The following is a 24,244-nucleotide window of genomic DNA, read 5'->3' on the forward strand; positions in this document are numbered from 1 at the left end:
CAATTCATCACTTTTTTCTTTTTCTTTTTTAGTATTGTTCTCTTTAAAGTAACAGTTTCTAGGAAATGGTGAGCGTAACATCTCTTTTACTGCTTCATACCACATGACGGGTGACAGTTTGCTGGGAGAAAAGGCTGCGCAAAGAGGAGCGCAGACCTTAATTATGGCTTCAAAGTGCCAATAACTGAAAACCCAGTTACGGTGAGTCAGCTAGAAAGAGAATGTGTTTGCTAGGCTGGTTAGTCAGCTCCAGCCCGGACCACCAAACGAGCCACCCTGCAGACCTCCTGCTGCAACCCTCGACAAGGACCTGCTGGGACCTTTTGTCTCCTTCCTAGACCAGGTCCCTCAAGCGAGAGACCCTTCCCTGCAGTTCCTAGCTTGAGACCAGGCTTCCGCACGTAGCTGGTTAAGCTGGAATAGAGGGTCCCAGACCTGCCTTCATCCCACCCCCTGATCCTGAGCCCAAGGGATCTGAGAAGCATCCCGACCGTGGGTCCATAGCCAAACCGTACCTGCACCAGCGAAGGTTGGACAGCCGCCCTGCAGCCGGGACGATCTATTCTCTACGCGTGGTTGAAGCACAAGCACACGCTCGTTTTCAGTCCTGCCTCCTACCTCCTCTCTACAGTGCACAGCTTTGATCCACAACCCGACCTCAGCTTGGGAGGAGGAAGAACAAGGGACAGGCGCAGTAGGAAGAAGCAGAGAGAGGGTGTCCCAGCAGCAAGAACATCCTCAAGACAGGAAGATAAGGGATTGAGCTTTATCTCTGGGACCTCGAGTGCCGACGCATGTTGCGGAGGACAAGGCCCAGGGCCGGCACCAAGGCCTGGAGGCAGCGATGCCTCTTCCTTGCTCGTGCTCAGCACGGAGCACGGCCGGGCACCAGCGGGCGGCTGCAATCACCCCTGAGCAACAAGTTCTCAACCCATCGCCTCCCTGGATGAAGGATGCGATCGCTCTGCGGCCCACACAGATATCATCTGCCCTGCCAACATCAGTCCCGCGCAGCGCGTAGGAGTTGCTATCTGCCTCTCTGCAGTGGCGGCAGGGTCTCTCTCCTGCTTAGCTTTTGCCCTCCATGCCGTCTGCGGCACATGGAGGAGGGAAGAGCGACCCTTGTCCCGTGCTGCGCCGTGCATCGCGCAGGGACCATTTCTCCCGCTTCTGCGCCCAGGAGGGTCAAATTTTCACTGGGGACCCAGAGGTCACAGCTTGGCCCTTTCCTGGCTTACACTAAGAAACGGCAAAGCTATTCACAGCACCTTCAGGGGCTTCAGGGCAGAGCAGCTGCTTTCCCAAAACTAAACTAGCACCAACTGAGAGCCTCCTCGGCACCGAAAAGCCCATCGCGCCGGGCGGTCACCCCCGAGAGCAGGCTGGTCAGAGCAGCCCGTGCCCGCTCCCTTCCTCTAAGCAAAAGCCGCGGGTGGAAGGGAGGATTTGGGCTTCTCGGATCAAGGCAGGCAGTCGCCCACGCGGCACCCAAGGCACCTGCGGCAGGTTCTCGGCGCTCCCACTTTTGGGCTCCGCGGGGCCGATTTTAAGGAAGCCTCCTGCTTGCCCCCCAAGGCAGAACGATGGAAAGGAAAAGCCCTGGACTGACCGCACGCCGGCGGCTATTTAGCGGCAGAGCGCAGGGAACCGCGCGCAGCGCTCTGCGGACGGCTGGTCTCTCCCTAAAGAAACCCCGGGGCGACAGCGCGGTCCGAGCGGCGGGGGCCATCCCCAGCGAGCGGGGGGGCTGCCCGGGGACGGGCGAGCGCGGAGCCCTGCTCCCGCCCCACGCGCCGGCCCGGCCGCACCTCGCCACGACCGGCTTCGCCTCTGCGGGATGCCCAGGAGCCCGGCGAGTAATTCTGGCTTTTACTCCAGCTGCGCGTGCTAATCTACCGCCCCCACCCGCCCTCCCCGCTTGAGAAAGAGCAATTTACTGAAGGACCTCAAAACCATCAGCTTTACATAACTGCTCGCACTGCAAGGTCTCGAGGAGGAGGCAGCCCCGCAGAGCGGCCCCGGCTCACCCCGCAGCTGCCCGCGAGGACGGTTCGAGCCCCCCGGCACGACCCCGGGCAGCAGCACAGCAGCCCAAGGCCCGGCTCTGCCGTGCCTCTCTCTCTGCCACATACTCTCATTGGATAATTACAGATAAAACCAAGGCAAATCCCAATTTTAGTGCCATTATCATACGGAGAGGGGGAATTCATTACCTGGCAGCTGTTAATATTTAAGAAAGAAACTGATAATTTACCTTGGAGGCAATGAATGCAGCAGAGGCAGCGCAAGCCACAAAATGCTGCTGCCTCCCCCCCACGATCTTCGTGCAGTTATTTTGCAGAGATTTTCTGCCTTTTTATTGTCCTCCCTCCCAAGCTAGCACCGAAGTTTCAGCGAGGAACAGCGTGTGTCAGGGCTCTGCGCTGCAAAATGCACAAGCGTCTTGACTCTGGCTCTGCTCTGTGCTGCTCCTCTAAATTTGGGAGTGTGTTTTTCACTCCTCTCCCAGCTCGTGCAGCATCTGTGCAACCAGCCCACCTGAAAAGGAAAAGAGGAGCTAAAGGAGAGAAGAAGGCCCCTAGTGCTTTACAAGAAACTCATACAGACGTACAGCAAAAAAGGTCAGACAGCTTAAGACGACTCTGGGGAGGCAACCAGATCACTGTCTGCTTCTCTGAACAGCCTGAACCTCTGAAGGAGTCTCCAGATATCTGCCAGACTCAAGCTCTCCAGAAAGCTTTCCAGCACATCCTGCCTCTGGCTAGGAAATATCTCGCAGGCCAGTGTCTGCATGAAGCACTAAAGGTCCCACAAACTCAACAGCAGGATGAAGCATTACAAGAATTAGCCACATTTCTGTGTTTCGCTGCACAATCCCAAGAGGACCGACACCAGCACAGCAGCCCCGAGGTGCTACAGGAACAGTCTAAAACTCAGCAGCAGCCCCCTTCCCCGGCTCCGGCTCCTCGCTGCTTCCCCAGCCCCCTCCGGCTCGGCACACATTTACATCAGAAACGACACGCGTTTGGTGCATTTGCACTGCCCTCGCGCTGAGGTAGTTTGGACCTCAGTGAGGGACGAGGAGGTTGCAGACAGACACACGGAGCAGCCCAGGCTGCCTGGCCCGACCCCTCGTGCAAGCTCTGGAGGGACTGCAAGTATTAGCTTAATCTTCTCCCGAATGAAACAAGGCAATCGGGAAGACGACGCTCGGGGGCCAGGGTGCGAGTGCCTGGAGGAAGGCCCACAGACTCTACGCATCCTCGCATCCCAGCCTGACAAACTCTCTCCTCTCTCCTTATCTGGCCAATTCGGCAGCCTGCGATGACGTCACGGGGGATGGACGGGGGCACCTGACACCCCACCACTGCCTAGGTGACACATTAGTCAGCAGAGGCAGGCAGGACCCATCTGCCCGACTCTGCCACTGCCACCACGCTGCCCCCAACTCTGTCCCTGCCCAGCGACACCAGGAACTGGACTCCTGTAGAGGCCAAGCAGAGGGTCAACCCAAAGCATCTGCTCTGTGCCTTGTTCATGCAACCCAACAACCCACTAGTAAATCACGAGAGATAAGACCATTACAAGGGCTCTGGCAACTTGCCTTTGGGGGCATAATCTACAAAATTTTTCCTTCTTTTATGGTTGCTTTTCACTGTAATCATAAAAAAAAAAGCCTTATAAAAACATTTTTCACGGGGAATGTTTGGAGATAAAGCATGCTTGAAAAATTGTTCAGTGTCTAAACACATCAACGACCCATCTCTGCAAGTCTTCATTGCATTCAAACAAGGCTCCTCTTGCCTATAAATGGGCTCTGCTGAGGGCAGGGTGGAGGGAAGGTTTCAGGAGCGTGGAAGCGCTCCCACAAGCTGATGCGCTCCATCAGGAAGAGGTGCGTCCAGACGGACCGGACCATTCCTAGAGCACTGATGCCCATGAAGGGCAGAAGAGTGGGTCTGATCCTTACTTCTCTTCATGCTTTTTGCTCCAGCTGACAGGCCTTGACCCAACAAAGTGCTTTAGCCCTTGAACTTGGCCACGTGCACCGTCCCATTGACTTCAGAGACTTTAACTGCACGGGCCAGAACAGCAGGCACCGCTTCCCAACCCCTTTCCCAGCAGTTTTTTCAGGAATACATAGCCCTTGGCTTTCTTCTTTCCATGGGCCCTCCCTTTTTCTTCCACAGGAGCGGAAAACTCTTAAATATCCACATCAGCTCTACACTGTGTGTTATTCTGCTCTACAAAAAAAGAGCACATCCAGCAAGAGGCGACCTCCCGCAACCTCCCATTTCCGCTGCTGGAGCCCTCCTGCCCCAGCCACAAGCCCTGCTGCCCGGGGCGAGCCTGCCCCGACGTGCAGCCCGCAGGCGAGCCCCCTCCACCGCCGTCCTGGCGAGGACGGAAATATCTCGGGGGGATAAGGCTCCGGGCAGGAATCCAGGACGCGCGGCTTCAGTGCTCGTTTCTAACGCCGGTAAGGTCTCCGAGGCGCTTTGCCGCCTTCTCCCTTGCTGCAGAAAGGGGCCTGGGACCAGCCTTGGACACCTGCACATCACGGACGCTTTGGGGCACAACTACACGGGTCCGCGAGAGGACAACCTTGCAGATCTGTGGTCCTCCGATATTTCTAAAGCATTGGAAAAATCCCATCCGCCTCATAACCCTCTGTAAAACGCAGCAGTTCACAAGTCAGTCAACAGCTGGAGCCTTATGGCCTGCTGCACAGAGGAGGAGGAGAAGGTGGAGGCAGAGGAGAGGGGTTAAATCTCTGACCAAGCCTTTGATGCCTGCGTTTCATGCGGTCCAAAACCCTCCGCTTTGATGTTACTTTAAAAAGAGTGAGAGCTCAGCAGGAGCGTGGCGCACGCGTCCCAGGGAGCGCTCGCATCCGGCCGGCACGGGGAGAGAGCTCCGGCACGGGGAGCGAGCTCCAACGTGGGAACTTTTGCTCAGGGTCTGCCGTTACAGAAAGAAATCGCGACCCAACGCGTCTCGCCCCCACCAGCTTCTCCCGGACCAAATCCAGCCTTTGCTCTGCCTGCGGAGACCCAGGGATTCGCAGCCCTGAATTTGCCCACGGGAGCATAGCTGGAAAGGCGAAGAGGAGCCGGCTCTTCCCCGGGCTCGCGCAGCTCCTCTCGGTCCGTGACCGCCAGCCTCCGCGAGGCGATCACCTGCCCCAAGCAAGGGAGAGCAAAGCCCGTCTCTGCCCCACAAGCTAAGAAACACTCCCGCGGCGAGTTCTCCGTCGCGCGCCACGCCAGCGCTTCGCGGAGCGACAGCAGAAAGGCCCGAGCCCCGCTTAGGGCCCCGGCCCTCTCTCCTACCTTACGCAGCATCTGAGCCATGGCTTCGCCTATCCAGCCCAGCATCCCTACGGCTTTGGCAATGCCTAGGGCCCTTCTGCCGGAGCCCGAGAGCGCTCCCGGCAGGGCCGGGCTCCTCTCCATCCCGAAGCTCCTTGCCTCCCTCTGCTTTTCCCTGCCTCCCCTCCCCTCGCCCGCCTCCTCCCACGGGGAGTTTCCCAGCAGCTTGGTAATTAGCATCATCGGTCGCCAATGCTAATAACAGCAACACAGCTCCTTCCATCCAAAGCTCAAACAACTTTGCAGCCATCACCACGCCTCTGCAACCTCCGCAGGGCTGGCAGGGAGGCAGCATTGCCCCATCATGCGGATGGGGAGGACAGAGGTAAACAGGAGCCAGCCTGTGGCGGAGGCGGGCAGAGGACCCAGGAGTCCTGACTCAGGGCCACCAGGCCCGCAGGATCGTCCTTCCCAGGGCCGCGCTCACGGCAGCAAAGCCCTTCCGGAAGGAAGTCAGGGCTTGCGTCGACAGCAAGACTAAGTCACTCGCCTTGGAGGCCTGCGACCGGCTTCTTTCGCTGGCCGTCCTTGCGCCCAGCCTCGGGTCCTCTCTAAAAATGGCAGCAGCGGCTCTTTCCTGCCTTTTCTGCAGGAGAGCAGCACCCAGGACCATGTGCACAGGTGGATTTCCTGAAGGCACGAGCTCGAAGGGCCAGCAGGGATTGCAGCATCCCAGAAAAGCACCTTAGGGCAACCATTAGAGCTCACCTCTAATTAAGGACCTGACATTCTGATGGATTAAAGAGTGTTTTGTCTTCAAGCTTCCACAAAATGAGAAATTTGGGGGGAATCTTGCCTAAGCAGCCTGACCAGAGCCAGCTTTGGGGGAGAGCGGGAAGATCCTGCCTCTGCAGAGTCCAGCTGGGAGCGCCAGCCTCTCTCCCCGTCTTGGGTGGCATCTGCTACATTCAATTTTAAAGGGCTCCCATGAATGGGAATTACAGCTTTTCAAAAAAGCCCACCCACGCTCCCACGCAACAAAGCGACGCTGCTCCGGTAGCCCTTCGACAGGGACAAAAGGAGAGCACGCGGCGAGGGCTTGCTTCCCTCCCGGCAAGCGCCCGCAAGAAGACATCGACTTTAATTGTCCTGAGGTCTGGCCCACGCTACAAAGACAGGCTGGCGCAACCGTCCGTCGGGAACACGGAAACAAAACAAAATTCACCTGAAGTGACCCGGCCTTGCTCACCAGAACGCACCACCAAGGCGGTCTGCTGGCAAGAGATACCCTTTCTGGAGGGCGTTTCGTGGGCGGCAGGGACGGGGACTGAAGAGGAGCAGCTGGCACAAGCCCCGCGGCTCTGCTGGGTGCACGTCAACGCCTCCGCGGGGCCGAGGCAGGAAGGGCCGCGGGCGCCGGCACCGTTTCCACGCCTCGACAAACAGCAGGCGTGCAGCACGGCCAGCAACGTCGGGGATCGGGGCCGAGCTTCGAACGCCCGGCGGGGACCGAGCCTGCAAAGAGCAGGCTCCCGAGACGCCCGAGTCCCGGCCGCCGGGTTCCTGCCCACGCCGGGCGCGCGGGCACCTTTTCACGCTCACACAAATGCACACACACACACTGCCTCTGCTGCCCCCAACTTCGGGGAGATAAATACACCAAGGGGTGCACAGGCAGGGGCAAACCCTAGCGAGAAGCTCCAGCCTCCTCCGCAGGATGGACGGCAGGACGCCCCATGGAAAGCACCGCTGGGAAGCTTTGGTGTCCTACCTGCATCCTGCTGCACAAACTCACTGCTGCCGTTAAGCGCATCTGCCTACAACGAGCACAGCCTGGATCCCGCTGGGGAACTCTGTATGGAGTGCTACTGCCTGGAAACAAACCCAATTAAACACCTCTCCCTGGCATTTTTATGGGCTATGGGCCATTAGTTACCAAATAAGGGACAAATTTTAGAAGGTAAGACAGGCTGTCACACTTCTCCTCCAGCCAAGAGCCCTGTCAAGTGCATGATCTAGTCTCTCTTGGGATAAAATAGGACATGGTTAGTGCCTGCAAGGAGGGAGATGTCATTTTTTTCCCACGTGCTGCTGCCTGCACATCCCGTTGAGTTCACACTACGCTGTTTCGCTGTTGTGTGCACCAGGAATGCCTGGGAACGGAATTAAAAACGGGCTCTCGGGGCTCAGCTCACAAACCCAGAGCAAGCGGGGAGCTAACATACACACTGCAAAACGAGGGCAGACAGGGGAGAGACCTTGGGAGAGCAGCTGGTGAAAGGAGCAGATTGCAGCAGCCAGGTAGAGCCGGAGCCACCCCCCGCGCAAGAGCAAGCCCCGGCTTTGCGTGCTTGCTGCGTGGTCTCCCATCCCCTAAAGGATGCGAGCAACAGCATGTCCCTTGTCTGCCCACACACTTCCAGGAGACTCAGGAGCTTGCACATGTCCCAGGTGTCCGAAAAGCACCTCCTGCAGCACAGCAGGAGCAGGGCCTGGGCACACGAGCACTGCTCCCCAGCACGCACCCTGGGCAGGTGACACCTGGGATGGAAAGGGTTGGGCTCCTGCAGGTCCCAAATGCCCAGCCAGGCTCCTCTCGCACAGACAACTCGTGTATTTGTCACAAGGTCACTGGTGGTTGGCAATGTCCCATGGGTGCTTTTCTACAGACGTAGCCCATTTGCTCCCCACTACATTCCCGAGGAATGCTCTTTGCCTTGCTCTTGTTGGAGCACAGCTTTTGTTTGGCTTCTAGCTGAACGTCTGAGTTAAAAATACGAGGCTATTTCTGGCAGAAGTGTTTTTTTTCTGCCTTTGTATTCCCTCAGATGCCCCACGCTGCTGTCTCCTCTCCGGCTCAGCTGAGTTTTGTTTTCCTTCTCAATGATCATGTTTGCACCAGTGAGCAGCAGGAAATGCTTTTCCTGTTAGACCATTTCTATGGGCACTGCTGGGAACGAAGAATCAGCACAGAGAAGTCAGAAGAAACAGTCGGGGCAAAAATCCTGTCTCTAGTGGTCAGAGAACAGAACTGAATATCAGGACTTGTCTGTTGTCCAAAAGGGATGCATGTGTGTAACTATGCGTGTGTACGCACATACACACACACACACACGCAGCAGGACATGCTCTATCTGCAACCAGCAGACCAAAACCAGAGGACTCTGCCAGAAACACTTTCAAGCATCCCAGACTCTACAGGCAGACTTCATCCCAAGCGGTGCAGCTCAGATGCTTTCTTACCCAACTCGAAAATATTTTATTTCCCATTGCTTTTCTTAAATACCAAGAAAAAATAGGGCCTGTCTTTCCTGGCTTGGATTTATTCCATGTGGATTCACTGCAAGATTACAGGACTGCGATAGCATGTTACAGCCTCAGCATAAAGCAAAAGCCCAAATACTTCAGAGCACCAGTGTGATCATTAAATCTTTGCTGTTACGTTCCATCTCCTGGCAACGGCAAGCTGAAGGCTTGGGGCTTCTCACTTGAGATCACTGAGTTCAAGTACGTCTTAGCCCCCTCCCACGATCCAGAAACATGCAATTGTTTGTGGGTGTGATCCCTGTCTCCAGGGCTGAGAACAAAACCAACACAGCTGCAGGAAACCTCCCCAGTACACTGTATTTGCCACATGTCACAACACAAACATCAACACGACCAGAAGATAACGGCATAACAAACAGCTCGACTGTTCAGGCCAGAGACACAAAAAGGGGCATGCAGAGCTTTCTAGGACACAGATCCTTGCCACTTTTCGGAGGGACCAAGCACAGACTGAGTCAGGGCTGTTCAGCACCGAACAATAGACTTGCCTCATGCCAGTAGCCCATAAATCATAGAGCTCCTGCCGTTTAGGAAGCGTACTCCACCATCCCTAGCTTGCTGCCAAAGAGAAGCTCCTACCTAATGCTTTTCCATCCTCTCTGCTTGATGATCAACTAATTCAGAGAGACCACTCTGCACATTGCTCCTCTGGAGACCATGAGTGAGATGAGAGGGGAGAAGACATAAGCCCCCCAGATTTTGCAAAAGCAACCAACATTTTTGGCTGCTCATCTCCAAAAACCTGAAAAGGGCTCTGTTTCCTGGAGGCAACAAGCCCTGCTCCCCAGGAACACCAGGAGGCTGACCAGATTAGGTTGCACAAAGCACGGGCTCCAAATTGCTGTGTTCTTCTGGAAATCAGGGCATCACATCCTGAGAGTCCCAAACTCAGGAAAGTTCAGGTCTAAACTCTCATCCCTCTACAGAAGGTTACAAATAGGATTGTGCACCACTGAACATCAATCTCTCATACACCAATTCAGGATGGAGGTTGATACCATCGCTCTGCTTAATGGACAGTGAAACCAAGGCACAGAAAGGTGAAACGACTTGCCTACAGCCGCCCAAGCAGTCAACAGCAGAGCTAGATGCAGGCCCTGTGCTCCAGCCAATAGGCCACACTGCCACCCCCGTATCAGCTTATAAAAGAGGTAGGAAATGAACATGCTAGAAGAAGCTCCCAGACCAGCGCTGGGGAAAGAACATCTTCCTACCGATTGCGACACCTGGACTCGGACTTCGCTCGTATCCAGCGGCGATGTACTGGACCCTTGGGACCTTCTCTCCGAGTTGGATTGGTGCTCCCGGTATTTCTTTGACCGCACAGGTAAAGACAGGAACTCTTTTCCTGAGATCTTCAGGTCTCCCACGTGATGACTGTCACCATTCTGGTCCTTGGGAAAGCAAGAAACAGTCATTGCACACATTGCTTGTCTCAGGCTTACGTGGAGAACTGCTGGCACGTTTCAGTAGAACAGCAGAGGCACAGAAGCAGCAAGACGTTAACGCTGAGTTTAGATGATGTGAGCTGACACTCGTGATGTGGAGGGCTGAACAAGGGCATTTAGCATATCTCTGTAGTGGATATTTTAATAATTGGAAAAGAAGCATCACCCAAACAGCATACAAAGGCAGTCAACCTCTCCATAGCTAGGGAGAAATATCCTCCTTTTAAAAAATCCAGGTGTGGAGGGAGAGGCATGACCAGTTCATTTACAGACAGAAGGAATGAGAGATGAAAGCTCCAAAACAGTCACTGCTGCTAGTGATTTTTGGCAACTGCACTCATTAAAACCTCTTCCAAACACAGTGGCAAACTCATCTTGCCCAGGATACCAAACTCTTGGCACAAGGCCCTCCACTTGCTGTATCTTCACTTCTTCCCAGTGCCCAACCATGCTGCAGCCCACACCAATCCACAGATAACCCAGCCATGCCCTGGGGAACACGGCTCGGACGCGCTCCACGGCACCCCCCACCTTGCAGCTTCAGCTCCCGGCACACACGGAGCCGTGCCTGCATCTGTGCCTCCCACGGTCTTCGGCAGGAGGAAGGGCCCTTACCCAACAGCTTCCTAAAGAGCAGATTAACGTGAATGGTTGGAGCCCCATTCAGCTCTTTCGACAACCCTCGTGCTATGAGAAGCGTGTGGGGACTGCAGGGTAGCATGACTATTTACAGCAGATGGTTACAACCGGTTCCCTGTTCCCTCGCTGCTGTCCTCCTTTGCTCTCTTAAACACTTGTTGTGCTCAGTGCTCCCGTTGCTGCATAAAAAATAGGATTAACACCCCCGTTATGCATGGAGAAACTGAGATGATGGAGATCACACGTCTCTGAAATTCTAGTTTTTATCCCTTCTCGCTGTTTCGTCCCTCCCCACCTCGCTTTTCCAAGCCCTGCCTCACGCATGGCTTCTCCGCTCACACCCCCTTCCCGTAAGACGCACACAGCCCGTTCCCTTCCCTGCCAAAGGCTCGTGGTAACAGCTCTGCCTGTATTGTCATAACAACCCCATCGCTGCTGTCACACAGACGAGGCCCTAACAAAGAAGCACCAGCAGGAGCTATTCAGCGTTTAGCTCCAAAGGCACTTTTTAAAGGTACTGGGCAGTTAACGCGTCACCAGCGGGGACCGAGTGCCTAAACCTGCTTGACGCTTTGGGCCTTGGTGTTTCCAGTCTGCAAAACACCTTGTTATCATGCGTAAAGCCCGGAGGGAACTCCCCAGGGTGTCCTCATCACAGCGAGTACGTGCAGGTGAAAGCAGCTCTAGCGCAGCCCAGGGGACGGCCCGAGGACTCGCGAGGTTGGGATTTCAAGGCATGTACGCTGAAAAGCCCAGGATCTGAACAGGATCTCAAATCGGAGCACACCAACAGCTCACAGCGGGGTGGGATGCTGTAGCCAAAATGACTTTCCATTCCTTTCAGGGCAAACAGGAATAGCGAGTACGGGTAAGGCGAGTTTCCTTTCCTTATATGCTATTGGCAGGACCAAGGTTGTATTCCTGCAGCCACGTTTTAGAAAGCAGCCTCAAAAGCTGATTTAAGAAATGGAAAGAAACTGCCTTACAATGCCCTACTGCCTAGTTAGAGCCCTCAAACCGTTCAGTTCATCACAAAAAGAAGAGATGATGCAATTATGACGTGGAAGCACCTTAAGGGTAAAAACCAGCATGTGATGCAGAGTTTTTTTAGTCTGGTAGAGAGAGGAATAAATGGGAACCAATGGCTGGGAGCTACAACCAGAGAAGCTCAAAACAAGGAATAAGGTGCAGGTTGGCGACAGCACAACGAAGACGGAGGCAGGTTCCTGCTCTCGTCGGGGCCTTCAGGGCCGATGGGGTCCTGCACACCAGTCCCTGGCCTGTGCGGCACAGGGATCCCGGCTGACAGTGGAAGCTGCCTCCAGCAGAGACTAAGGGCAGGGAGGGTGAGAAAATAATGAGAAGGTGCTGGAGAGATTGCAGTTCGCTTCCCTGCTTCATTCCTTGCAGTCGTATCGTCCTCCCCACAGCAAGGTCAAAGCAAATAACCCCCTCCGACCCTAATCGCTTCTCTCCAGGAGACGGGGCAGGAGAGGGGAAGGGGAATCGTGTCCAAAACCCTCCTGCCAGGAGACACGGACCCGCACACCCCTCGCAAGACCACTGCTCACAACAACTCACTTCTGCCTCCAGGGTTACAACCGACCCACAGCTCCTGTTCCCTCCAGCCGCCCCGTGAAATCCTTGAAATCCCACAACAACCCTGCCCGAGCGATCGAACGAGGCTCAGCTTTTACAGCAAAGAGCAGCAAGCCAACGGCATCGGCAGCAAATCACGCATCAGCGAACATCGCCGTGCCGGAGCGCTCCGGGCCACACTGCTACAGCCGGGACGCAGAGCCGAACGCCTCCCGGCCGGCGGGCACAGCTGTCACGGCTCTCAGCACCCTCACGTTCACCCTGCGTGGCCGGTCCTGCAGCTCAGCACCCGGAGGCAGGGGGTGCTGGAACAACCGACGCTGGTGCAAATGGACAAGGCTCAGCGGCACGGGAAGCGGCTGGGTGATTTACTGCGGCAACCACTGTGCCTGGAATGAGCGCGGCTCCGGGAGGAAAGGAGATGGAGTTGCACTTGTCAAAGCAGGTAGGAGCCAAAACCGCCAGCGGGCAGCTGGGGGAATTAACAGAAGTAGACAAGTGTGTTTAGTGTTTAACGCCCAAAGAGAGTAACCTAATCATGGAGGAGCTTTTGCCAGCCCCTCCGAGTGCCTGCTGGGACGTTTAGGGACCCAAATGCTTTTGCAAACTTGATGTTATTTCCCATCGACCCCCTGCACCTGTCCGCAACGTAGGCGAGCTTTTCTCTTCTCTCCGTGACTCAGTTCTCACTTCTGCAAAATGGGGAATGCTCTTTGGGACACTTGGGAGAGCTGCAAATGGAAAGTGGTGGATGAAGGCAAATTATTTGCGCAAACGGCATTTCAAAAAGGCAGAGCGCAGCTGCCTGCCTGGCAGCCTCCTCGGGGACCAGGCGTGACAGAGTCCCAAGGCAACACCAGTGCCTGCTGGTGGGGTCCCATGAAGAGACCCCAGGGATCTGGTGGAGGATTTTCCGAGGAACTTAAACGTTTGCTGCAGGCGGAAAGGCTCCGCGCCTCCCAGCTGACTGCAGAGAGGGCCTTTGCCCTGGGGAGGCCGTGAAAGCGCTGATCTGCTTGGATCCGACGTCTCCAGCAGCGAGCTGGGGCACAGCAATCCCTGGAGGCCCTTGAAGCGAGCTCCCGGGCGCCCGTGCTGCAGCCTCTCCTGCTCCTGACCCCTCCTTCCCGCCCGTGCTGAACGAAGCGCTGCTGGGCTAATAAGGGACTGAGATTTGCCACCAGCCACTAAAGGGGCTAAAACGCCAGCAATCATCCTCTCAGTAAAGGGCTGTTTTTTCAAAAAAGCATAAAAGTGGCTTTTCCAGCTTTCAGTTGTTAAGTGTCTTTTTAGTTAGACCAGCTGTTCCTCTCCTCCGAGCTCCCTAGAAGCCCTCTTTGGTTAATCCCATCGACTCCAGCGATATCTGCTAATTGCATGCTTCCCCGCAAACGAAGCCCGTCGACAAGCCATTACAGATCCCTACCGACACTTAATCTTCGAGGCCGGCCAGACGTCTTTGCTTACCTTTTCAGAAGGGAACTTCAGGAGGTCTAAGCTGTCCATGCTGTTTCGTTGGATCCTCTTTGGCCTGGCCCCTGAAAAACAACGCGCTCTCGCATCAGGAGGGTGTCACTCCCCGGCGGCATTAATGTCACGCAGACAAAACTCAAACCGTGGCAGACCCGCGGCTCCCGTTAACTGCGGTGGTACAAAGTCAAAAGGACAGGACGCTGCAGCTGCGCCGTCCTTGGGATTCAGATATGTTTTGTTCTCTATTGTTTGGGTTTTTTTTTTTCAAAACACTATCGCAGCGCAGTCAGGAACAGCTTGGGCTACATGAGGCTTTTGATACTGAACCAGCGGTGGGGCAACACCGTGACCCTGGGTTTGAAATGAGGCCTGGGAACTCAAGAGGAACAAACCCTGCTCCTCCACACAACAGCAACAAAAGTCAGGGGACTGGCATGGAAAAAGCTCACAACAAAAATATAGTTTAATACATCCGTGGGCTTGTTGTTTATCTTCATTTTTTTAACCTAAGGAATGTATTTGAGGCACATCCTTGAGCTTTTCTCCACGGTCATGAGGGCTAGAAAACTAAGTGAAAGAGCAAATATTCTCAAACCGACAGAGGGCCGGCTTTAAGGGTAGAAAAACCTTGCCCTGAAACTCACAGTGAAATCCAAGATTTAGCAACACTAGTGATGCTTGTCTGAGATTTCAGAAAATTCATTTTAACGCAGCATTGCAGAAATAACAGACTAGGTGGAAACCAACTCAGGTTCCAACTCCTGTTTCCTAAACTCTCTTTATCCGCAGGTCTCTTTCCAACCTGCTTCCAGCTGTTACTGCCTTGCTCGCTAACACACAGGGCATTTACAAAACGTCCTTGGGATGCCTCGACCATGCCTGGGAAAACTTCCACCCTTTTGCCCTCCTGCTCCCCTTCCTTGATCTCTCCCGAAGGCTTGGTTTAGCTGAGAGCCACATGACATCCCACACCAGCAACACCGAGCAGGGCAGAAACAACAGCTTGGGACTCAAGGTCCCATGACAACGTCCAAAGCCCCAGGAGAAGCTCCTGGGGGAGCGCGAACGAATGCGTGCGAACTGAAAGCCATCCCCACGGTAAGCCTGGGAACGGAAACCACGAAGCTCTGTGTGGTTCCTGCAACGACGAGCGCACCAAGCCTAAAGATTCCCCTGCTTTCCCACCACCATCTAATCGTGCCGCTGCTTGTAGCACAGTGACTCCTGCAGACCCCGGGCAGACCCAGGGTGCTGGGCAAACTTAACGAGAGAAAAGGCCCCAAACTTGCAAACCGGTTCAAGACAAGCTCCAGTTAAACGGAAGAAGCACCAGGCAGCAAGGATTCCTGCTTAGCACGCATCCAGCCCTACCAGGACTCCAGACGAGACCGCTGTGTCTCCACGCTGCAGTAACTCCAAAGACGCTGCTGCTGTCAAAATTTCTACCTGGCACGGCCTCGTGAGACACGCAGACAAGCTCAGATCAGCTGGGACCTTGCTAAAGGCCATGTGTACATCATAATTTAGCTATAAATGACCTAAAATTAATTTCACCACCCCTCACTTCTCCTTCACTACCTAAAGTGATTTACCTTTTGCAGTCAAAGAGTCAAATCAGCAAATCATTTTGGCACGTCTGTGTCTCTCTACTCCAAAAAACACATCAGCACAAGCTTAATTTTAAAGGTGATTCAGTAGATGGCTTTAAGTTAAGAAAAAAATGATGGGGTTGGCGAATAGGTGCTGAATGGATGTTCATTTGCCTAGGATAAAAAGATTTGCATAAGGCCAGAGAGGAAGCAAAACACGTAACGATATGCAGGCGCCATTGCTACCAACCTCTACCCTCTTTCACACAGCAAAGCCAGCTCCTCACTTGGCAGCAGCTCAGCAAAAACAGGATTTGATCCCGGAAGTTGGGCGATTGCTGCTGATATTGGCTAGGGTTCAGACACGGGGCCGGCCTCCCTTCGGAGCAGGCAGGAAAAAAGGACTTTGCCACCCTCAACAGGGCAGGTTGAACTCTTCATTTTACCACTTTTATTTCAGCCTTTGCTGACGTTGGCTGAGCTACCTTGCAGCATCGCCTTTCAGCAGGCTGGGAAAGGCTCATGCTGCTGGATACCAAAGAAAATATTGATACGGTTATTTGCTGTCTGAACACATTTATTACCGCAGGCTGGATGTGCACTCGGCCATGAGGACACCTGAAATGGTCCTGCCATAAGACGGAGACAGCTGCCCTGCTCTGGGTGGGTGGGCAAAGAAGCTGCTTTACCAGGTACAGGACGACTCCTCCACGCGCCAGATACCGCAGGAGCCTCACGCGCCCCTGGGGCATCGGGGACACCAGGTTTCAGCTGGGAAGACCCAGAGCTCTTGTACAAAGCGGAGGTCCTGCGGCACGGCGGCCGGCTCTCATTGCTTTGCCGTCTCTCCCCAGCGAGTGGCGGGCACCAGCGTGGGGCCAGGGCTGCTGCCGCGGCCCCGGCTCTGCCCCGAGGCGCCAACAAAGCGCTGCTGGCGATGCTGTGGACATCACCATGGCTGTCCACAACTCCCAGCTTTCCTCAAAATCAGCTACAGTCTTACACGCGCAACAGCAAGACGGGGCTGGAATAAGAGACGCCTATAGACATTTAACCCGTTTGCACGTTTGGGTTTCAGAGCGATGCCCGAGAGGGGAGGCCAGCGTCTGGAAGCGAGCGTGCGTCACGGCAGCTTTTAACAGGCACTTCCAGGAAAGCAAGAAAGAAGTGAAGTGTGTCTGATTAGATAAACACAGATCATTTCTAATGGTCTAAAGAGTCGTTAATTATACACCTCCATCCTCAGGTGCTTTTATACACTTGCAATAGCATTAAACTGCCGGCCAGAAACCATTAATCTCTGATCTGAGAAAACCTGCCTTCCCCTTTGTTAATTTAATATACGTAGTCAGCTGAGACTAGCCCAGCAATTAGGGCATGCAGAACAATTTGTTTTTTTCAGTTGTTTTGAAGCTGGTGTTCCTCTGCTACCGCTTGGATTTCGCATTCAGTTGAGCTAAGAGAGGAAGGAAGGTAGGAGTTACAAATTCAACTTCAGAACAGCCCAACTTAGCTGCTTTCTTCCAGAAGAAAAAGCCACCAGCTCTAGGGCCAAACTCTGGCTCCAGGCACAAAGCCGCCAGCACTAGACCCTGCCATCCTCACTCGTACAGAGCCGTACCGCGGGTGTAGCAAGCAGTGACATTAAAACGAGCAGCTAAAAGAAGAGAAAAGCTACCTACGAGTTAGGGCTATCCGTCCGGCACCGGATCGAAGCAGGCAGTTATTCCCAGCAAGCGCACGGCAGCGTCTCCCTTTCCTCCCCAGCGGACACACTCGCTAGCCTACCTGCCCGGACAGCAGAGAGGTTTCCATACTCACAAGCACCCGCGGCAGGAAGGTCCCGCTAACTTTCCATCTCCGAGCAGGACGTGCCCGCAGCGGGCTCCAGGCGCAACTCCCAGGTGCGCTGCCCCAGCCTCCTCCAAGTAGTTTCTCCCAGAAATACTTGCAACACTGCCTAGTAGTCAGCAAAAGTTCGACTCTGTCCCCATCTCTCTCCCCAGTGCCAACCAACAGCAGCCGCGGATGCAGAAGATCGAGCAACCGAAAACCTGGGTCCGTTCCTCTGTAAGGTTTTTTTTCCTCCTCTCTCCAGTATTTATTGGCATGTTTACCAAGCCTACTGCAGAGTAACGGAAAACCTCAGGGGCATTTCTAAATGCTCTCTCTGTCTTTAAGGTTTACTGAGGACTCTAATTGAGCAAGTTGAAACCTTCTTGTGAACATCAGCTGAGCACTGCTCCTGACTGGCTGCATTCATGCCCTGTTTTTCTGGAGCTCCTCAGATGTTGTTCTTCTCAGTGCTCAGCGTTGTTGTTTCTTTTTAAAATATTTTTTTCCAAAATGTCTCCCCCCTCCCCTTATGATCTCAATACCATCATTAACCAAGTTTTTTTCTTTTTTCTTTTCTTTTGACTTTGCAATTTGGTTCCTTGGGTGAGTTTAACAGTTTTCACATTCCAATATTTTCAAATTTGATGAAGCAGTCACCTCCCAACCTGGAAGGAAGCAACGAACCTTGGGAAGGGAGGAAATTTACTGGAACAGAGCAGGGGGAGAACATGTGTGCGCTTGCCTGCACGCACCTGAAACAGCCTTGCTTCCCCCAGCTCCCTCACACCCACCCATCTCCCAAATACTCCCCGTTCTTCCGTCTTTGGTGCACTACCCCAATATATCCATGTGAGACATAGTGACAGTCCCTCTGTGTTTAAAGCGCAGTGCTCACGCTGTGCCGCATGTGTGCACACAGCGAGCACTGCATCCTCCCTGCGGCTCTTCTCCTGTCCCTTCGGTGTCCATCACCAGCTCCAGCCTGCCTGGAAATGCAGGCTTGGTACCGATGTCAAAGGGAAGGACTCAGCTCCTGTGCTGGGGGAGGCCCTCCAACAGGCACGGCTTCAGTTTTCGGGGCGTAGCTAGAGGGGAAACGTGCAGTAGCAAAATCCTCTATCAGCACTTTGCTCCAAAGCAATATGTAACCAGAGAAAACACAAGGAAGGGAAGTGTTTTGTCATAGGATGGCAATGAGCTCACCCCACCTAAGTTTGCAGTAGGGCAAAGCTGGGTAGCAAGACTGTGGGCAGAGGTTTGTTTCTCTATAGATGTTCTCCATACCCAGCTGGGGCTCCTGAGATGTCAGAGCTGATGAGATCGAGCAGAACATGTGCAGCAGTGACTCAGGGAGCCCTGCCAGGAGCTCTCGTCAAGTTAACATGAGCTTTGATGGCTCCAAGGCTCTCCCCTATCTCCAGCTTGGAGAGCTGCCCACTCCAACCCCGCTCAGACAGAGCGAAAGCCCCAGGCACAGATCAAGAGATGGTGCCACTTGGAGGCCAGGAACTGCTGCAGCCCTCGGGGGCGGCCGCACCACTGGAAGCGGGATTAAACCCAACAGCGAACTCCACAGCAGAGCACCTGGGAAAGGCGACACGCTCCTGCAGCACGCGTGGCCAGGCAGCGCACGCAGCTCGGCACCTTGCCCCACGTCACCTCAGCCCCAAGGGTTGTCCCGCAGAGCACAAGCTTTGCACCATCCAGAAAGAACAGACAAATCTTGGTGTAAGCACTCGCTGCATTTTCCCAATTTCATTTCTCTCTGTATCTGTATTAACTGAGACACCAGCTTGGCCCTTGGGTGACTTCTTCCAGCCCAGGACAGTGCCTTCCCAGGGTTTGTACAGACCCCAGCATCTCAGGGCTTGATTTTGGCAGACACCTCCAAGTATTGCTGGAATACAATTAAGTTAGACCAACCAGCCAGTTTTTTCCAGGGGGAAGACAGGTTTGTAAACCCTACTGAGCTCAGAAGTGACCACAGAGATATGGTCCAGCAATCGGAAAGCATGCAGAGCATCTCAAATCATATGCTGCTGACACCTAATCAGGAAATCTCTGTCAAGCTAGTGCTCCATTATTATAGCAAGCTCTTCAAAGAGGAAAGGGGGGAGAGGGGGAAAGCACAGCAGCAAGAAAAGAGGAGGAAAAAAAGCCTCCAGTAGGACAAGCATCTCATTTAGGGCTTTAATTATTCTTCAAACAGATAATGGGCTCTGGCACCATAAATCTACTTGACCTCTATTATTGCCAGCACTCACATGATAAATGCTGGCATTTGTTTTCCCAGTTGATGTTACTGGGATAGAACAGTACTTTTCTCTAGACAGAGAAAGCAAATGATATCGGTTATTTATGATGACTGAGTCATAAAATGCCGGCACCAAGCTGCTGTGTGTCAATCTACGGCAAGGACCATTCTGCTTATGCACCTGTTCTTTAGATGGGAGAGGATTAGGAGAATCCTGGCTTCTCTGGCCCTTTCCGTGTCCGAGGATATGGCCAGATACCTGGACCAGTGCGAGGGCTCTCCTGGCTGTCCGCAGCACCATTCATGGTCCAGACAAAAGCCAAGAGCAGGTATGGCTTAGAATTGAAAGGATAGGACACATGAAAAGGATACAGCCTCGCCCTAGCTAAGGGCCAGGGAAGCTGTGGGGAGGCTGTTGCCAGTGTGCTGTCACATCAGACTTCCTCAGCAATGCTTTGGTCCTACACAAGGCCATGTATTCTCATCCTCCATTATCAGAGCTGGGAGCCAAAGGACAGGAATGAAACCTCTTCTGCTGGGAAGATCAGGCTCCAGCGTGTTTGCTCTGACTAGCTCTGAAGTGCTGTATTCATTGGCACACAGAAGAGCACACAGAAGAGCACACAGCTGAGCAAATATCAGCTTTCCAGACAGATCCTGAACACTACAAAAACCTTCTCCAGCATAACAATTTTGCAGATTTTTTTTTTCCATGGCAAAACTGTTCCAAGAATAAAAAAGTATATACAATATGCAGTAAAAAAGAAAGTCACTTTTGAATCAAGATGCTCCTGTCTGCCTGATTTGGCAGGAGACGCTTTGTGTATGCATCACCCAAGTTTTGCATCCTCCAGAATCCACTCTGACAGCTGAACAACTGGCTGAAATAACAGCAATATTGCACAGCTACGTGGTGCCCAGGAGCCCCTAGACATTTGGCAGACTGCACTGGGTGGGTAGCTAGCACAGGAGGTTCCTCAACCAGGGAACGTGAGTAAGGAGACGCTCTAGACAACATGCCAGGAGGGCCTGAACATCCATGTTGAACAGACAGGACTTGGAGCAAAAGCCCACCCTGGAGACAGAGGTGGCACAAGGCTGTCACTTCCCCCAGCGGGGACAAAACTGATGCAGCTCAGGATCGCCTTGTACCCAAAGACTGCAGCTTTCCTATGTCTCATAGCCTGACAAACCATTACTGATTGCTGTGGTTTGGGGTATGACCAGTTCCAGTTTTCCCATCTGCAATGGGCAACAGGTTCTCTCTGAGTAAGGCTTATTTGCAAATAAATCCTTGGCAAATACAGGCCAAAAAAATGAATATAATGGCTCGTATTTGCAGGATCTAGAAAGTACAGTCCACCCAAGCCATGCACCCAACCACTTGCCACCTAATGAAGACAGTCAAATACAAGCCTTGGAGTTTGTGGGGAGCTTGAAGCCGTGTTAGAGAAGGACTTCTATGACCATAACCTCCCCCAGGTAATGCTCGTCTTAATAGATTAACAGTTGGGGGGACAGGAGGATTTTCTGAGAGATAAACCAAACTGGGTGGAGCAGATTGGGAGGAGGTGTACAACCTCAGGGCTAATCCAAGAACAGCGGTGAAAGGCTTGGCAGGAACACCTGGTTTTCTTCTCAAAAAGCAGGATCTTCTCTGCCAGGAGACAGCAGAGCCTCATCACCTCCGATCTTCCATTATCGGCTTGTGTTGAACAAGCAGAGATCAAAAAGAAGCCGAGTTTGAACTAGAAAGCGACACACAATAATTAATGCAGGCAACATCCCCCAACAGCTAAACAAGCCCAATTAAGGCAGCTGTGTCCTACAGACTGACTCAGGGAGGGCAGGAGAAACAGTGACACTCTTGCACTTGTCAGAGCCTTGCAGTGGATCAAACGCCCACAGTAAAAGCCTCTGAAGAGAGGGACAACGTACTTGACCCTCCTTCTGGATACTGTTGTGAATCTGAGTCAGCCGCCTGCAGTGGCCAGGCGCTTGCCAGCTCCTCGGAGGTGGCTGCCCACACTGGACTTTGAACCCAGGCCTTCTGATCGCCCCAGGAGCTGCCAGAAATCCTGCCCATACAAAATCCTTTAAGTGTTAAGAAGTAGTTCTACCTGGATGAGAGGGAAAAACTTTTCTTCTTGGTCCCTTTCTTGCTCTGCTCACTGATTTACTTGCAGCACAGAGGCACCTTGTTCCTAATGGTGCCACTGTACCGTTGAACAGAAGAGCATCACAACCATAGGCATTTCCTACACCTTGGCTACCAAAGGACACTGCCCAGAGAAAGCGCAGTTGGGAAGCAGACAGCACCCGCCAAAGCTGGAACGCTGCAGGAGCCTGGAACATCGGCCAAAGCTCTCCAGGCTTCCCCGCACAGAGCAGGAGTTTGTGTAAGGAACCGACCGTTCCCAGAAAGTTTGCTCTCCCCACAGCAAGAGGTCCCTTGAATTAATGGAAGGCTTTGCCAAAAGCCACGTTGTGCCTTCTCTGCCACAGGATTCAAGAACAGGCCTCTTCCTCGCTCTTCCCTTGCGGCACTCGCCATCTCCCCTGACATCATGGCAAACAAGCACCAGAGTTTCATTAGCACAATGTCATCTCCTCCGGTCCCGGAGCATTCCCTCTCCCGTGACGCAGAAAGGTCTTGCTCTACTTTATATTTACACTGGGAAGGAGGCTCGCTTATACAGCAAGATGAGAGAATAACCTTAAAAATTTCTTAACATTTCGGCAAGAATACTTTTAAACTTCACAAAGCCAAAGCTGGGGCAGTCTAAGCTGAGTGCTAAATAATTCGATTTAAATCCAAATGACTCAGAGGTTCATTTCCCCACCCCCTGCCCCAAATCAGTGCTGTTGGAGCCATTTAACAGCTGTAACAGCAGAGGTTACGCAAATTTAGAAAGGTCTCATCACAAAGACAACGGAGAGGCATCCTTTGCACATCCTACATCTTCACCTAAAAACAACCCTGTGCAAGCAGCAGTCCTGTCCTTCCAGCCCTGCTCCCTTCAGTGTCACAGCAAGGGCCACCGCGGCGCTCAAGCCTCCTTGGGGGCTGCCTGCAGGTGCCTTAAGGAGGAGGCAAGCGAGGAGCACTCGCACCCGGATGCGCTCCAAGCACAAATCACTGCTCATGAGCCAAGGCTCCACTGAATGTCCCTTCGGGGATAATCCCAGCATACGCCTATGCCCAGACGTGGCCTTCTGCGTCTCCCAGCTGAGCCTTCTCCACGTTCAGACGCTGCAATCGCAACCCCAGCGAGCGGGGCCGACTGCTGTCGGAAAGGAGCTGGGCTCGGGTGGCCACATCTCCCGCTGCCACCCGGTGCAGTCGGTCACGGACGGGGTGGGTGAACCGCGGGGAAGGAGCGTCTCCCCCCGCTCAGCCCCACCGCCGGAGGCGCAGGCTGGCGAGGGCTAGCAGCACGGCCACTTCCCTGCTCTGGTCAGTCAAGAATATTTCAGCAGCCCTAAACACTTCTTAGATGCTTCAAAGATATTTAAAACGAGCAAACAAACAGGCTAGGCAACATAAAAGCAGATTTCTTCTATCCCTGTCTGATTGATCCAGGGATTCAAAGATCCCTGTGAAGGAAACAAGCTCAAAACTGCATTGAGGACACAGAAGAAGATGCACACCCAAAGCCGCGCAGAGCTGATTGCCATCCGGGCAGGAGAGGGCTTCCTGCACCCCCAGGCACAGCTGCCCGCCTCTTCCCCACCGGGGAACACGACCTGGAGCAGCGCTGCCTCTTACCAGGGACGAGCGGTGCCAGCACGGGGGCTCCTGAACACCAACGAAATGCAAAGCAAGCGGAGCAGCCTTGCGCCCACACTTTTTCAGCGGGGACATGCAGAGAGCAGGGGAAGCCAGGCCCACGGCTTAGTCCTTTCCGGCCCTCGGAGCTCGCCGCAGCGCAGCGGGGCAGCAGCGTCCGCCTGCTGCAAACAGCGAGGAAACGACGCCGGGAACCAGCCCGCAGCGCTCTGACAGCATCCCCATGCCAGCGCCTCCCGGCACACCTGCACCCCTGTCCCACCTGCACCGGGCTGCTGTTAAACGGCTCCCAACAGAGACGGCTGAGGCCCAGATGCTGCTGCGAGCAGAAGAGCAGCAGTCCCGGGTCAGCCTTCGCTTTGGAGAGGCACTGCGGACGCCGCCGTGCAAGCTGGCCAGGGCCACGCTCTGCCTCGCGCCCAGCACCTCCACCCCTCTGGCAGCGGCGAGCCCCTTCCCTGCGCTCCACTCCTGGCTGGCGGCCTTCCCAGCCGCTGCCAGCCTCCAGCGGGAGCGCGGACAAGGAGGAATTGAGGAGAGGAATGCTGCAAGGCCGCGCTGCTCGATGCACGCAGGAGACCCGAGCTAACCCATCCCGAGAGCACGGGCAGCCACGGCCACCGGGCTCAGAGCTCCTTCCCCGCAGCCTCGCCGTGCCGGGTAGATGCTGAAACCTCACTCTAGAGAAGGAGGGCCAGCAAGGGCGGCATGGGCAGTCAGCGCTCAGGCAGCAGCCTGCAGCTCGGCACATCTCCCAGCTCCAGCCTCTGCTTCTTGCCCTTCGTAGCTGCCTGGACCCCCACGAAACGACTCCCTGCAGGCACGGCTGCACACCAGAGATGGATGCCTATCAGCACCGGGTCTGAACTCGGGGTGCGTGAAAGGTGGCAAGACCCTTTGGCTGTTTTCAGGGCCACATTTCTGGGTGTTTGGAGGAGCAGATACCACCTGTTTAGCCGTTTCGTGTTTAAGCTACT

The 24,244-nt window shown here is 54.1% G+C and overlaps 1 protein-coding gene across 2 annotated transcripts in view; it reads right to left on the bottom strand.

The window, feature by feature from the left end:
• Window positions 1-24,244, bottom strand: part of GPSM1 (G protein signaling modulator 1) — an 89,914-nt gene that overhangs the window by 14,992 nt on the left and 50,678 nt on the right. For both annotated transcript variants that reach the window (XM_026062334.1, XM_026062336.1), the window contains exons 10-11: window positions 13,793-13,863; window positions 9,854-10,033 (exon numbers count right to left, since the gene is read on the bottom strand). In XM_026062334.1, the coding sequence (XP_025918119.1) occupies window positions 9,854-10,033; window positions 13,793-13,863 (251 nt within the window). The remainder of the gene's footprint in view (window positions 1-9,853; window positions 10,034-13,792; window positions 13,864-24,244) is intronic.

Source organism: Apteryx rowi, unplaced genomic scaffold (assembly GCF_003343035.1).
Source record: "Apteryx rowi isolate R43461 unplaced genomic scaffold, aptRow1 scaffold_19, whole genome shotgun sequence".
Classification (NCBI taxonomy): domain Eukaryota; kingdom Metazoa; phylum Chordata; class Aves; order Apterygiformes; family Apterygidae; genus Apteryx; species Apteryx rowi.